Source organism: Pterocles gutturalis, unplaced genomic scaffold (assembly GCF_000699245.1).
Source record: "Pterocles gutturalis isolate BGI_N339 unplaced genomic scaffold, ASM69924v1 scaffold24339, whole genome shotgun sequence".
NCBI classification, from domain to species: Eukaryota; Metazoa; Chordata; class Aves; order Pterocliformes; family Pteroclidae; genus Pterocles; species Pterocles gutturalis.
The window spans coordinates 20,139-34,131 of record NW_010128875.1 but is presented as its reverse complement, the minus strand read 5'-3'; the positions used below and the strand labels follow the sequence as shown (position 1 = coordinate 34,131).

The 13,993-nt window shown below is 47.6% G+C and overlaps 1 protein-coding gene across 1 annotated transcript in view; it reads left to right on the top strand.

Moving 5' to 3' along the window:
- Positions 1-221: 221 nt before the first annotated feature.
- The window catches only part of FRMD4A (FERM domain containing 4A), a gene marked incomplete at its 5' end in the record, with an annotated part of 32,438 nt that continues 18,666 nt past the window's right edge, over positions 222-13,993 (top strand). The window contains 2 exons of the mRNA XM_010079780.1: positions 222-360; positions 6,917-7,058. Coding sequence (XP_010078082.1) covers positions 222-360; positions 6,917-7,058 — 281 coding nt within the window. The remainder of the gene's footprint in view (positions 361-6,916; positions 7,059-13,993) is intronic.

Here is a 13,993-nt window from a genome sequence, read left to right as displayed (position 1 = left end):
TTAGACCTCTGCAGCTTGCTAACTTGAGTAGTTATTTAAAGTGAATAACTCTCCTGGCTTGAGTAGCCATTTATTTCTGTTCTCTAAGAATCTTTTCTCATTAGCACAAGGGTGTGTGCAGTAAAGTCAGCTGCTTTTACTATGAAGTCTGTGATAGGTTCTGCCACAGAAATCTGAGGAAACCTTGGTGTAACCCCAGTTCATTCTTTTCTCCTCTCCAGGGCATCTGTGACCAGGAGGACTTTTGGGCATAGTGGCATTGCTGTGCATACGTGGTACGCCTGTCCGGCACTAATAAAGTCTATCTGGGCTATGGCCATTAGTCAGCATCAGTTCTACCTGGACAGAAAGCAAAGCAAGGTAAGCATGGTGGAGGTGGGAGGTGCATGCTGCAGTGGGTAAGTCCTCACTCCCCACGGTTCCAGCAAGGTCAGGTCCAGATGGTGGCTGCTTTCCTACCCTCCCTTTCCACTTAAGATCAAAAAAAGGCAATTTGACTTAAAATATCTGCTAACTTTCGCCAGGTTGGGGGAATTTGTATCGAATTCTTGTCTGTGGGAGTGAGGATTGAGGGAAAGGTTGTGCTGAACTGTGGCCAAATTAGAGGAGCCAAAGGCTGCAAGCAGATAGGGTCGTGTCCCTCTCTGGATCGTTTCCACATGTCTTCTGGTTCTTGAACTCTGTCATAAAGTTAGGGCAGCTTCCAATAACTGAGTTCAAAGTAGCTTCACACTCTAAACCTGTTTCTGAATCCTTCTTGCTGTCCCTTGATTTTTACTGTTGTATTTTCCTAGACGTGAGAGGCAGGGATATTATTTCTCTCTCCACATAGAATCTCACAGCAGAAGGAGAGGGAAGGGATGCTGACAGCCTGGTCTTGCGAGGGACTGTCTTGATCTGGTCCTGCACAATGGGCTGCTCAATACACAAATCACCTTGAAACCAGAGGAATGTCCGTTTTCCCTCTAATTCCTTTCATCATTAGTAATTTTAGGCATACCCAGAGCAGCAGGAGATTGCTTTGATCACTTTGAGATCACTTTGAGACAGAAGAGAGACTTCTCATGCAGACGCCCTTCTCTATACCAGCATGCTGGTGTAAGACTTTACAGAGAAGACAATGTGTTTTGAGTGGGTACCTGCTTATACAGCTGCAATGCCTACATTGACCCCCATTGCTGGTGAGATGGCAGGAGCCTGCAGGGTGATATTCTTCAAAATGCCTGAAACAAGCTCAACATCTTACTATTGATGAAAGCACTGCCCACGTTTTCAGGGAGGGGCTGCTCCCACCCATGTACTGGCCCTGGCTTCCTGTCAGGTCCCTTCATGAGCCAGTTTAGCTCACTAAACTGACAGAAAAATCTCTTTTTCCTGTTTTTCTTTGCTGCATTATTTTTCTTCCAGTTTAATGAATTGGCTTGCTGAAATTATGGGAAGGGCCATCAGTATGCTTTTCGTCCAGCTCACTCTAAACTCTTTGAACATAGTTTTCCCCATATGATCTCTGTGACTTTGTTGTAGCATGGGTAGGACTTTCAGATGCCTTAGGCAGAACACATGGTTCCACCCACTTTGGCCATGTCCCATCTAATGCCAAAAACTGTGATTCATCTTAGTTGCTGTGAGCTGCATTGAGTTTAGGGATGTAGCTAACCTCCCACCCCTGCCTAGGTGCCGGCTGTGAATACAGACAAAACTGCACGCTCACCCGATACGGGGTAGTGCTTTCCTGTCCCCCTCCTCTGCTCAGCACCAAAAAGGCAACACGTAGCTCGCTCTGTTTTGCTCTCAACAAAACCAATTCGGCAAACAGAAGTTTATTTTTTTTACTTTTAGCCAGATGCATCTGCTGATGTAGCTGCAAGGTATTTAGGTCACGAGCAACCAACAAACAAAAGGGGATTCTCTCCTCCTCCCGTTTCTTTGGTAAGAAACTGGGTCTCTTCAATGCCCAGGACTTCCCTTCAGAGACTTCTTTTGTTGTTGGCAGATTGCGTTTCAATCTGATCTCCCCTCTCTCACACTCCTACAGACAGCACCACCCACCAGCCCTCGTTTGTCAACCTGTCACGTCTGTGACCATGTCAGCGGGCTTTGTCACAGTGATGCCAGTGGTCACGCTGAGGCTTTGAAGTTAAGGCATACAAATATTTTTGTCCCTTTCTCTTAAGGGAGCTGGTATTTTAGTCTGTTGTCCTCATCTTTGACGTAACGCTGTCAAGAGTGATAGATCCATCAATTTTAATTGATCTGTTAGATTCATCACACTAGTCTCTTCAGGACACTGTAGTCATGTGAGCTTTGCTTTTGGAAACCAGTAAAACATATTCCAGAATGGAGTGATATGAAGTGTCTTCATTTCAGCTCTCAAGACAAATATTTATTTGCGTTTCAGGTCGCATGGGTTCGCATCCCCTTAAATCTCAGTCCCCACTTCAGTTGAATCCCCAACTTCAAAGCAAAACTTAGATATTCCTTCCTTTCATGTCCACACTTGGCATTTCATATCATTTTGACGAAAGAAAGAAAAATAAAAACAAACTTAAAAGAAAAAGCCTGCTGGAGCTCACTGCAACTGAGCCTTCACTCCAGTGATGTAGATTAGATGGCAGGAGATACGACATAGCGATAAATCAAGCTTGAACTCTGTACTCCTCACATAACTGGGCACCAGTTAGATTTGGACCTTCTGCACAGCTCCACTGGAAAATCCCCATCACTTGACTTTAAAAAGAAAGAAAATCAGCTTTGCTTGCATTTTGACCCCTTTGCGAGGAAGTGAGGTCCCAGCCTTCCTTGCAGCCTCACTCTCCATTGAACTCCTGCCAGCTCACCAAGTTCCCAGCGTCTCGCTCCCCGTTGATCTGTCTGTGTCTCGCTGCAATCGAAGCGTAACGGGGAGACTGAAAAGATCCCCAGCTTTCCAAGTGAACATGTCAGCGTTGAGAACTCCTGTCAGCTTCCCTTTTTTCAGGAGACAGATGCAGCAGGACTTCGAGGCATGTCTTTGCTCTGTTGACTGCACCGAGTCAATCAAGCACTTGGCCTAGAAGCCTTGAGAAGTCCCATTTTGTGGGAATTTCCAACAGCATGTTCCTCCAAGCGCAAGGCTTTTTGGCTGAATGAACCAGTAGAAAATAGGCCAAGAGTTTAAAAAAAATCACCTGCAGCAAAACCCCATCACTGTGAGCAAGAGGGATAAATTCATCCCTAGTGTCCGTCTACTCTCTTCACTGATGGATTTTTCTTCACCCTCTGACCCTGTCAGAACAGCGCTGGGGATCAGTTTGGCCCCATGCTTTGAAATGACTCATGAATGAGCCAGTCTCCCTCCATGTAAATGAGACTTGGCAGGTCTGCGCTAAGTGCTTTAAAATTTCTGAGCCTGGAGGGACTGCAGGGCCCGAGGGAGCGCTAATGGGATGTAATCTAGCTTTCCACTATTGTGCTGTCAGTACAGAGCCTAGCCCAGGCCTGGCGCTGGCTGCTGCTCGGTGGCCTGTATGAAATGAGCTGTTGGTCTGATTCCTGCCGCTGATGAGTGGCTGTCCAAAGCACAAGACCACCCAACACTGATTGGCATTGCTGTAGGCAGCAGAGGCAGCAAGGATTGAGCAGCATGGAAAATTAGCCCCATTCCTTTCAGGGGGTGCTCCATCCCAACTGTTTAATGCAGGGCACCATTAGCACAACTGTCAGATCTAAACCCTTCACCGCCGGCTTCAGCAGGTTTGGATTGTACCCTCTGCGGAGGAGGATCACTCTGCCCTGCTGATCCCCTCTCTGCTCTCTTCTGGTTTGCTTTTTCTCTCTTCTAGTTCCAGGGATGCCAAGCTTTGGTCTTACACTATGTTTTCATTGGCCCTGTGTAGGGCACGCTTCCAGCTGCTGCTGGCTTGGCGTGCTGACCAGGACCACAGCCTCCAGTTGCATTGCCTTGGCTCAGCGTTTTAGTTAGTGCCTGGTCAAACAGGTAGGGCAGGAGCGTGCTCTAATTTACAGTCTGAATATGAGTGGAAATAAACTACAGGGCTTCTCTCTGTAACTATCCTACAAATACAGGAAAACCACTGCCTCACAGAGCAGAAGGGCAGGATCTGGCTGTGCAGATTTGGGGTTTAAACTTTTCCTAGACATCCACTGCCATGACTCGGTGTATTGGGTTAGGCAGATACTGGGTTTCATCAGTATGGCTGTTCCTGGGGTTATACAAGGTATACATAACCCTACGTATATGTAGGATTATACAGCATATATACACCTGCAGGGGATAAATCACCAGAACAGCAGCAGTCTGAAGACTTGTTACTTCCAAAGATCTGGTATTGCAGCAAGACAGCAGTTCATGCTCAGGCTCCTTATCAGGCCTTCAGTAGCAGGAAATCTCCTTAGATAAAAGCAGTGACTTTCCTCTTCACCTAGAACTGACCTTCCAGAGCTATTTGGACAACATGTTTCACAGACCTAGTTTCTGACCAGAAATGTCAGATCCAAGAAGCTAAAAGAGTGCAGTCCTTCTCCTGATGCTGATTTTGGGGAGGAGCAGGATATGAGAAGTGTCTTAACTGGTTATAGCATTAGTTTAAAAGGGTCAGTACTGGTTGCCTGATCTGCTCTGACATCTTGGCAGATGTTGCAGCCTCTGCACTCAAACGAGTGAGTGCACATGTCCTGTCCTTGGGATCGTTGTGGAAATAAGCTTGTGAGGCATTTGGGTACCTCTGAATGGTAATGACGGAGCCTGCAAATACCCAAGAATATTAAATTACGATAATGCTTCTGAGGGTGTTTGCAGTATAAGGCTCTCCCAGTGCTGTCTTCATTTGCAGTCTTAAATTAATCTTACAAATACAGTGTGCAACAGGGAGATATTTTACTTCCCTTATTATTTCACTGATGTGCAGACAGAGGCAGGGGATAGCTAAGAACTTAACCTTAAGTGTCTTACCCAAAGCCCCACAGCAAATCAATAACAGAGCTAAGAGTGAAGCTCAGCGTGGTGAGCCATCAGTTCAGCCTTAGTTCTTGTTAAAATGATTTCTGCTTCCTGAGGATGTGAAATAACACTGAAAATCCCATCATGGCAAGCATTCCTTGTGGTCCCATCTCATGTTAGTTCCAGTGGGAACAGATCACACCCTGGTATGTGGATGTCACTCAGCTTCTGATTTGTTAGCACTGTAATGATGTGCCTGTCACCTGAACTGTGTGACCAGGGCTGAGGGTCTCTTCTGGCCTTGAGAGGTGGATGCTCAGGTGAACTGGGGCTTCACCATCCTCTCTGTGTGGCTAGAGAGCCTCAGCACAATGTCCCAACAACTTTCTGGGTTCTGGAAAACAGAAACTGCAGGTCAGCAGCCCTGCAAGGCCAGGCTAATTGAAGCTGAGCAGCACAGGACTTGTAAGATTTGGGCAGTGGGCTGAGCTCCAAGCTCCCTCCATCCATGACTGAGGAGCTCACATGAGGGTCAGCAAGCAGGAAGCCAATTTCCAGGTCAGAGATGAAATAGTCATCTCTGTGTGCCACGCACAGCATGTTACAGACAGCAAGCTTCTTCCTGGTTGTCAAACTTTCTTCCTTGTTAGCATGGCTTGTTAGCTGAAGCAAATTCAACAACCAGTACATCAAACAGCTCAGAGGGTAAGCTAGTCCTTGGTTCAGAAAAGGCAGGAGGAAATTTTCCATGTGGACAGATTATTCCACAGTGGCTTAATGAAGAGTTTCCTTATGTGTTTTTTCTGAAGTGCTTGGAGATTACCTCAGTTGGAAATTAAATTCAGGACTAGAGAGGCTTGGGGTTGTTTTGATGCAGCAGTTGCCATTTTAAGGTGATCCTAAGGCTGTACTGATCAGAAAAAAGACTGAAAAATTTTTGTGTCCACCCAAGACACCTTCATATGTAGGATTCATCTTCCTGGTAGTGCTCAGGCTATAACTGAAGGGCCATCCCAAGAACTTTAATCAATGTTCTTGATCCTCTTGTTCATGTTAAGTGCCTGCTAGGTGCTGTCAGTATGGACTGGAGATAGATGGTGAGCAGCAGCCATGCTCATTTCATTGCCCAGTGCCACTAACCTCCTTGCCCTCAACATTTTCTGCCTTTGTTAGCTCTGTGGACTAACAACTGCTCAACGAAGAGGAAGTTCTGGAGTAATCTCACGTGTTCCCTCCTAAGATAGGAGGAGCACTAGATGATCATTGGAGGTCCCTTCCAACTGAAATCTTCTCTTCTCTGCTCTGCTCTGCTCTGCTCTAGGTTTATGCAGTATTCACATTTACTTTCCCCTGGAGGTGCCTAGGTTGTTGACATTTGGTGGTGTACCAGGGGTGACTTGTTGCCCTAGTGTGACCAGTTACTGAGCTGGGGCTCGCTGTTTGTTACTGGAGTAATGTTAATGCTTTGAAGAGGTCCCTCAGGGGCATTTCATGCAGCTTGTTAGTCTGGACCATAACCCGAACATGTTTTCCTGCCAGTATTTTCTTCCAGCTTCTCATGACAGCCCATTTAAGCCATGTCCTCGCTGTGTCTTGGTCCAAAGTTCATTGCAGATTTGGAAAGGCCCCTCATGGCTTCCTTTATATGCTAGAGATAGTCTTTAGCCTTTGGGATTTGCAGTTTATTATGCTGGCATTTCTGAAGGTTTCTTATTGTATGTGGTAACACAGTCCATACATAGTTTGTTTAAGAGGGAAAAATGTCTGTGGCAAAGCAGAGAAAATAACAAAGAACAGGAAGTGATGCCAGAATTGTACCCACTTAAGAATGTAAAAAGTGCAGCAGTGAATACTGTGCCAGATTGCTTCTATTCTTGTAAAATAATGCAAGTTTGCTGTAGAGCCCTGTTTCCTGCCACAGCAAAAGGACTCTTTAGGGCTCTCAAGATCATTACTAACTCCTGTGTCCGTGTCCAGTCCAAGATTCATGCTGCAAGAAGCCTGAGCGAGATTGCGATTGACCTGACCGAAACAGGAACGCTCAAGACCTCAAAGCTGGCCAACATGGGGAGTAAAGGCAAAATTATCAGTGGCAGCAGCGGGAGTCTTCTGTCATCAGGTAGGTCCTTTGTCCTGTAACTGGAGAGAATATAGTGGGAAGGGCTGTGACTCTGGTATAATGGGGAGCAGCCAGAAGCTGCACTGCAGTAATGAAAGTCACTTCCCTTTAGCCTTTCTGTCTGTCCAGGTGTCAGTCCATCTCTCAGCACGTTGCCCCACAAACAGCACAGGCAGCAGCCTCCCCCTCTCCCATTACTGCTGTTCATTTCCTCTTTGGCCCCAGGATGTCATCTCCAACCTCTCACTTTCCAGCTGAGACCTGGTCTCTCTTCAGTTTCTACCATAATCACCCCTTGGCACCCAGCTCATCCTTAGGCAGATGCGTTCATGAAAGAATCCCCAGACAGCAGTGAGGAAGCAGCCAGCCAGTGCAGCTCACTGGGGAAACTGAGGCTGGGAACTGGTGATGTCCCTCAGCAGTGGCAAGGCAGGGTGGCCTCTTCAGAGAGCACACATCTGCTTTGCCTTTCTGCTGCTGGAATTTGGCTGGTGTCCCAGGCTCAAAAGAGCTGTTCCCTAGTGCTCTCCGTCAAACTAGTGCTGGGACCTAGAGGTTTCTTTTTGTGGCTTAAAACGCATTTCTGTATGAGGAGCACACAATCTGTGAAAGAAACCCAAGAGAAATTGAAATGGAGGAGAGCTGGAGTGTGAGAAGAGGAGTCAGGAGGTTGTCTGTATTTCTTTGATACTCTCCTGTCAGCCTGAACCGCGCAAGTTGTGTGTAAAACAGTGCTAAATGTCACTGCAGGAGCAAAGCAAGGACTGATAGTTTGCAAAGAGCTTAAAGCTGCTCAGGTGAGAAGCTCTTTAGGATGGCATGGTTGCTGGTATCACTGTAATTAACAGTTCCAGTCAATTAGATGCCCTCTGTTAAGCATCACATCAAGTTATCAAAACCAATTGTGTTGAGATGTGTAACACCACAGAATAACCTTCCCATGCTTGACAAGGGAAGAGTCCTCCTAAGAACACAAATGCTTTGAAACTGAACCCACACTGGTGTAGTAGATCAGCTTTGCATCACTGGAACCTTCATGTCTTTAACAAGCCACTCTTTCTTGCATGGAAAACATCCAGCAAGGGGTTAAAATGTGCAGTGCTTACAGAGCTCCTGCACTGCTGTGCAATTCCTTGCCTTGCCTGCAAACAGAGATGCCTTTCTGCTCCTTAGGTCCTCCTGATGCAGGTATACAATCCACCGTCTGTGCCTCCCATCGCTCAGAGAGTTGCAGTAGCTGAGCAGCTCCTGGACTGGTGTCGGGTTGTTGGAGCTCTTTGTTTGTTTGGCTTTTTTTTCCAGCTCTCCTGCTAGAAAGTAAATAACATTAAGTACCCGAAGGAAGTTCTTAAGGTCTTTCCAAGATCTCAGCCTCCTGGACAGCATTCCCAAGTTTGTGAGAGCTGCTTGGTAGTAATCCTGTTTTCATGTTAATACACTGACTTTTCACCTTCCTGAAAAAAACACAGGCGTCTGCTTCTGCTCTCACACAGGGAGAGTGCAGTAGCCAGGTGAAAGCCAGCAGAAAATCAGGCCTAGAAAAGCGTATGTAGGGCCAGTACCTGTCAGGATTATGTGGATGAAATCCCAAACTGGGAGTTGCCCATATTTTGATTTCTGTATGGTGTTTTGCTCCGTGCTCGAATCCCATCTGGCTGAGCATGGGGTTTGCAGACTCAGCAGAATTACAGTAGTGACTAGACCCATGCAGAGTTCATTGACCAGGTGAGTCCTTTCTTCAGACCTGGGTAGGTGGATCAGTCTACCTGGAAGCCTGTGTGGGACTGCATGAACCTCTGTTTTGGTCGAGGTGCTGCTGGTGGGCCAGGCGAGCATGGCTCCCTCCAGGTTCCTGTGTTCAGAGCTGCCATTAGGTCCTACCAGCTATGAGGGCAGGGCTCTCCCCAAAATCTTAAGGAGAGCTGTGGGGTTTGCTGCTGCTGTGTGCCTTCCAGCAGCTACAAGGAAGTATAGAGAGAAGATGTCTGGCAGAGGAGGGAACTGGAGACCCTGGATTGCTTCCACACAGTCACACAGACCCCTCTAGTCCAAGAGCCCCTTCCCTCAAGCCCGCCCTGCGGAGGTGACCCAGCCCTGTCCCCCTGGATGGGGGAGCATTCGCTGCCTGTCCTGCTGGGCACAGTCACCGGCTCTGTCCCAGCCTTTGCATTTCCTGCCATTGTGCCAAGATTATCGGCACACAGTCACAACAATGGTGGGTTATCGCGGTACAGCCTGCATGCTGGAGAGAATAAGTGCAAATGATTAAGTGGCCACAGTAGATTTCCAGGCTATAAATAACCCTGAGTGACTCGAAATCACAAGGGCAGAACTGAATCTCTGTTTGCCTCCCACTTCCCTACTGTTCTCTGTCCATTTTTCTTGGAAATTACTAATAGCCATTTCCTCCTTCCATTTCACTCCTCCTCACTGAAGGGGCTGTCAGTGCCACAAGGAGCACACCAAAGCTGGCATGTCTCCCCTGGGCTTGCAGCAAGGCTGCAAGGAAATAGTTGTTGTTGCTTCCAGCTGTCACACTGTCTGGCCAAGATCCTGCTGTGCAGTGCGAGGACATCGCTGCACCACATCACTTTCAGTCTCAAGACACAGCAGAGATGGAGTCTTACACTGGGTCAGTGACTTCCCCATGGTCACAGCAATTCAGGGCCAAAGCCTAAGCTCCTCCATGTTTCCCAGGCCCTTGATCTCATCTGTGTCTACTGCAGGGTTGTAAGTTTGGTATCTGATGGTCCCGAGTCCATTTCTGACAAGCTCGCTCTTCAACTTTTATCCTAATTTTGGCTCTGAAGGGCACCCACAAAACAGTGGGCTGCTGGGATTTGGCTCAGAGACCTTCTGCTCAGGATCTCTGGGCCATCCCTGGACATCTGGGGCAAGATTTTCCCCGCTTTCACAGTGACATGAACCCTAATCAAAGGCAGCAGAGATAATTATTGGAGCAAAATCAGGTTAGGTCTAAGGTGGATTTTTTCTTCAGTCTGTGCCCTAAGAGCTCTGCAGGGCTCCCAGCTAGTGAGGAGCCCTGTTATTGCTGGGTTATTGTTGGACTGGACCCCAGTCTCCCTTGAGAAACCACAGAGGAGAGACCACAGAGGAGCACCTCTGCTATAGCTCTGCAGACATGTTCAAGGAGCCTCCAGCCCCCTGAGCTCCGTTCTTTCAGCAGCAGTGGAAGTTTCCTGTGCAGGGACCTGTTTACATTTGAAAATGCCACGACAGAGCCCAGCCAGCCGCTTCGCTGGCCCCCACCACTCCATCCGGCAGGGCCATCTCCCAGCTGGACCGCCCCGGCGGGTGTTGGAGCGGATAAACAGCACCCGCGCAGCCTCCAGCACGGCCGTGAGCACGGGGGCTCACGAAGACGAGTCACCACAGGATATCGGAGCGCATCCTGTGTGGAGCAGCTCCAGCTGGGCTCCCTCGCGCCACGGAGGATTTCCTATTTGTCTGGCACAGACAAGAGATAGCGGCTGTCTGAGGTTGCTGGCTGTTGTGCGCTAACATCCTGGTGCAGTGAGTCAGCCTGGGCTCTGGCACAGAGCAAGCGTGGGGGGACCTCCTCTCCCTGCTTGGGGGACAGCCTTCCACGGGGACCTAGACCAAACGCCAGAGAGCTGGAGCCAGCAGCCAGATGTAGCGTGGAGGGTTTGCCATATTTAGATATGTTTTTACTGGAGCAGGAGACTTAACTAAATGAGAAAGAGATGCCTGGATACTCTTGTCTTGCCGCTGCACAGCCACCTTGTTGCATCTCCTGTCCCCTCACCAAGCTGTCACCAAGCCTTGGCTCTGCATGCTCTCTTCAGCATCCCATCTGTTCTCCCTGCTTGTTTTCATCCTTCTCATTTATCCCTTTTCCAAGCTGACTCCACTCTGATACAATAGGTGGAGGAAATGGACACAAACAGTGAGTCACTGGTAGGGCTTTCCTCTTTTCCTCACGTTGCTGGTCTTGTCTCTGACAAGCTTTAAAACAAAGATTGTCTTGGAGCCGACAACTGGTAGCCAGGAGTCCCTGCAGATCTGCACAGGCACAGCACATCGCCTTGGCCAGATCTTTTGGGGGTGTGACTCATTGCTCCATGTCCCCATCAAGATCACCAAGAAGACTGTCCTGACATCATGAGTATTGGAGCAATCACAAACCAGCCCATTAGCACTGGTGAAGAAGCTCAGCCATGAATTCTGCTGGAGAAGCGAGTTTGGCAGAGAGAACCGTGTTCTCCTTCAGTTTCACAGCTTGTGTTCTCCTGAATGTCAGTGGATGGAGAAATTGCCCAGAGAGGCCAAGTGGGTATCAGAAGATGAGCAGTGTATCCACACACTGATCGGGTATTAAGTGGGGGTTCAGGTCACCAAGACCCGCGTCCCATCCTGTGTGCTAAGGAGGAAAGGACATGTACAATTGCCTTGGCTTTGAAATTAAACGAGCAGCATCAGCTATAAAAACAGACCCAATTCAGCAGGTTCCTGGTGCCCACCAAAGACATGGCCCTGTGCTTGCTACCCGGTGTGTTTTCACAACGCTTTTTCTTTTAGGGACATCGAATGGTTCTGCAGAATGTGTGTGAAAATGCAGAGTTTGGTACATCTTTGCACAGCAAATGGGAGGGAGGCTAAATAATAATTTTCACAGAAAAGTTCAAAAGCTATACAGGGAAATTACACACTTCAGCAACATTTTTCTGGTTTACTGCATTAGGAATTAGCCCTAATTGGGGCAGATAAAGTATCTGAGAAAGTCTCCCAGTCAACCATTTCTGTCACAGTAGGAGCCTCTCATGTTAGGACTGATTGTTCAGGACTGATTTTTCTCTGTTGATGATCCCCTCTGGAAGGCATTGCACAGCCGTGACTCAGTGAGCATCATATTTAATAAGGCTGATTTGAGGTGGTATCTGTTTTATTGCTTTGGTCTGTGCTGGCCTTTGATGATTTCTTTCGTTGTTTTTATGGTCTTTTCATTTGTTCTGACATTTGTGGGTCAATTGCCACTGGGTTTAGAAGTGTGTCTCTGGTCACAGCCTTGCTTGAGGCTGGATTAATGCATATTTATAAATAAAGAGCCTCTAATGGAAGCTGTAGGCACCCCAGCAGTACCAAGTGCTGTTCTCTGCTCCTTTACAAGCATCTCACATGGGTGTGATTCTCGTGACTGATCAAGTTTCCAGTTGCTTTTCACCTGTGAGAACAAGCAGAGAATCCAACCCATAAAAATCTAATAATACACCCCAAAATTGTTCAGCTTTTTAAATAAAAAAAAAAATAAATCCTGCAGGATGGCCAAGGGATCATCCAAGTCAGGTATGGTTAAGCTAAAAAAACTCAGCATCACAAGCTGTGAACTGTGTGTCCTGTCCCCTAGCCTTTGAACCCTCTCTATGGTAGAAGAATTTGTGATACAGAGACACGCTTAGAAAAGGTTTATTTGAATTGGTTCATTAGTGCCAAGGAGTGGTTGACTTCGGTTTCAGCCGCATTTCCATTGTTTAACTCAGAATGTGACAATGCACCTGCAGATCTCCCCCAATTCCTTTGCTTTCTGGGAGGGGTGAAAAGGATGGCAGAATGTGCGCTCAGTGGACACTGCCACCGACCACATCGTGGTTGAGTCCAGCATAGTTCTCACACAGGGTAAGCGCAGCTGGAGCAAACTCCGTGAACTGTCTGTGCTTGATTTGGGTCTGTACCAGCTCCGCCAGAAGCCGTTCGTTTCCTTCTTGTCGGCACACCCCGAATCAGCGCAGGCATCTGGCCAGGTCTGAGGCTATTCGTGTACTTTTAAATATTTCGGCATCTATGTAGCTGCTGTGGCAACCCGCAGTGCAAAAACGAATAGCTTTTAAAAATAAATCTGAGGCTGGTGTGGAGGTAGGGAGAAGAGAGAGGAAGGGAAAGGGAAGAGCAGTTGAAAGGAAAACGTAGGTCATTAAAGTTGTCCTAAAAAAAAAAAAAAAGGGTTGAAACATCTGCTGGAATCATGAGCAACATTTTACCAGGACTCAGCAATTTGTTGGCAATTCAGTGAAGGAATTCAGCAGTTCAGCTTTTGCGAGTAACTGCTCACTAGGGTTACTGTTAAGGATTACTAAATGCTAGAGAGGGCTTTCCCTGCCAGTGCAAATACAAGGTTCCTCTAGAAGATCCTGTGAAGTTCTCACAGCACAGATGTGTTTGCAGAATTGAATTTTGTTGCTCTGTGAAAGCAAACCTAGATGAAATGAGGGTGACTACAGCAGCTAAATGAGGATGACTACAGCAGCTAAACAAACATCTTTGTTAAACAAACATTAGGTTGTCCTTCTTTGCCTGATGATGCTGAACCTGGCTGACCTTTAGAGAGTCCTTTTTCCACCTCCCACGCTCCAGGACAGCCCAATAAAAGGTGTAACAAAGGAGGGCAGCGTTTCACAGAAAAAGAGCCGTCTGTCTTCCTGTATGAAAACTGCAGAAAATAGTGATGGAAAAGAGAGAATCACAGAATAATAGAATGCTTTGGGTTGGAAGGGACCTTAAGCATCCCCTAGTTTCACCCCCCCTGCCATGGGCAGGGATGCCTCCCACTAGCCCAGGCTGCTCAAAGCCTCATCCAGCCTGGCCTTGAACCCCTCCAGGGATGGGGCATCCACAGCTTCTCTGGGCAACCTGGGCCACTGCCTCACCACCCTCAGAGTAAAACATTTTTTCCAAATATCTAATCTAAATCTGCTCTCTTTCAGTTTAAAACCCTTATCCCTCATACTGTCACAACACTCCCTGATCAAGAGTGCCTCCCTACCTCTCCTGTAAGCCCCCGTTAGGTACTGGAAGGCTGCAGTGATCTGTGAGATTCTGTGTTCCCCCTGGGCCAATGCAGAACTGCTTCATGGCTGGGTTGCCTCGGTCCTCTTTCAGTTTAGCTTTAACGGTGTGAG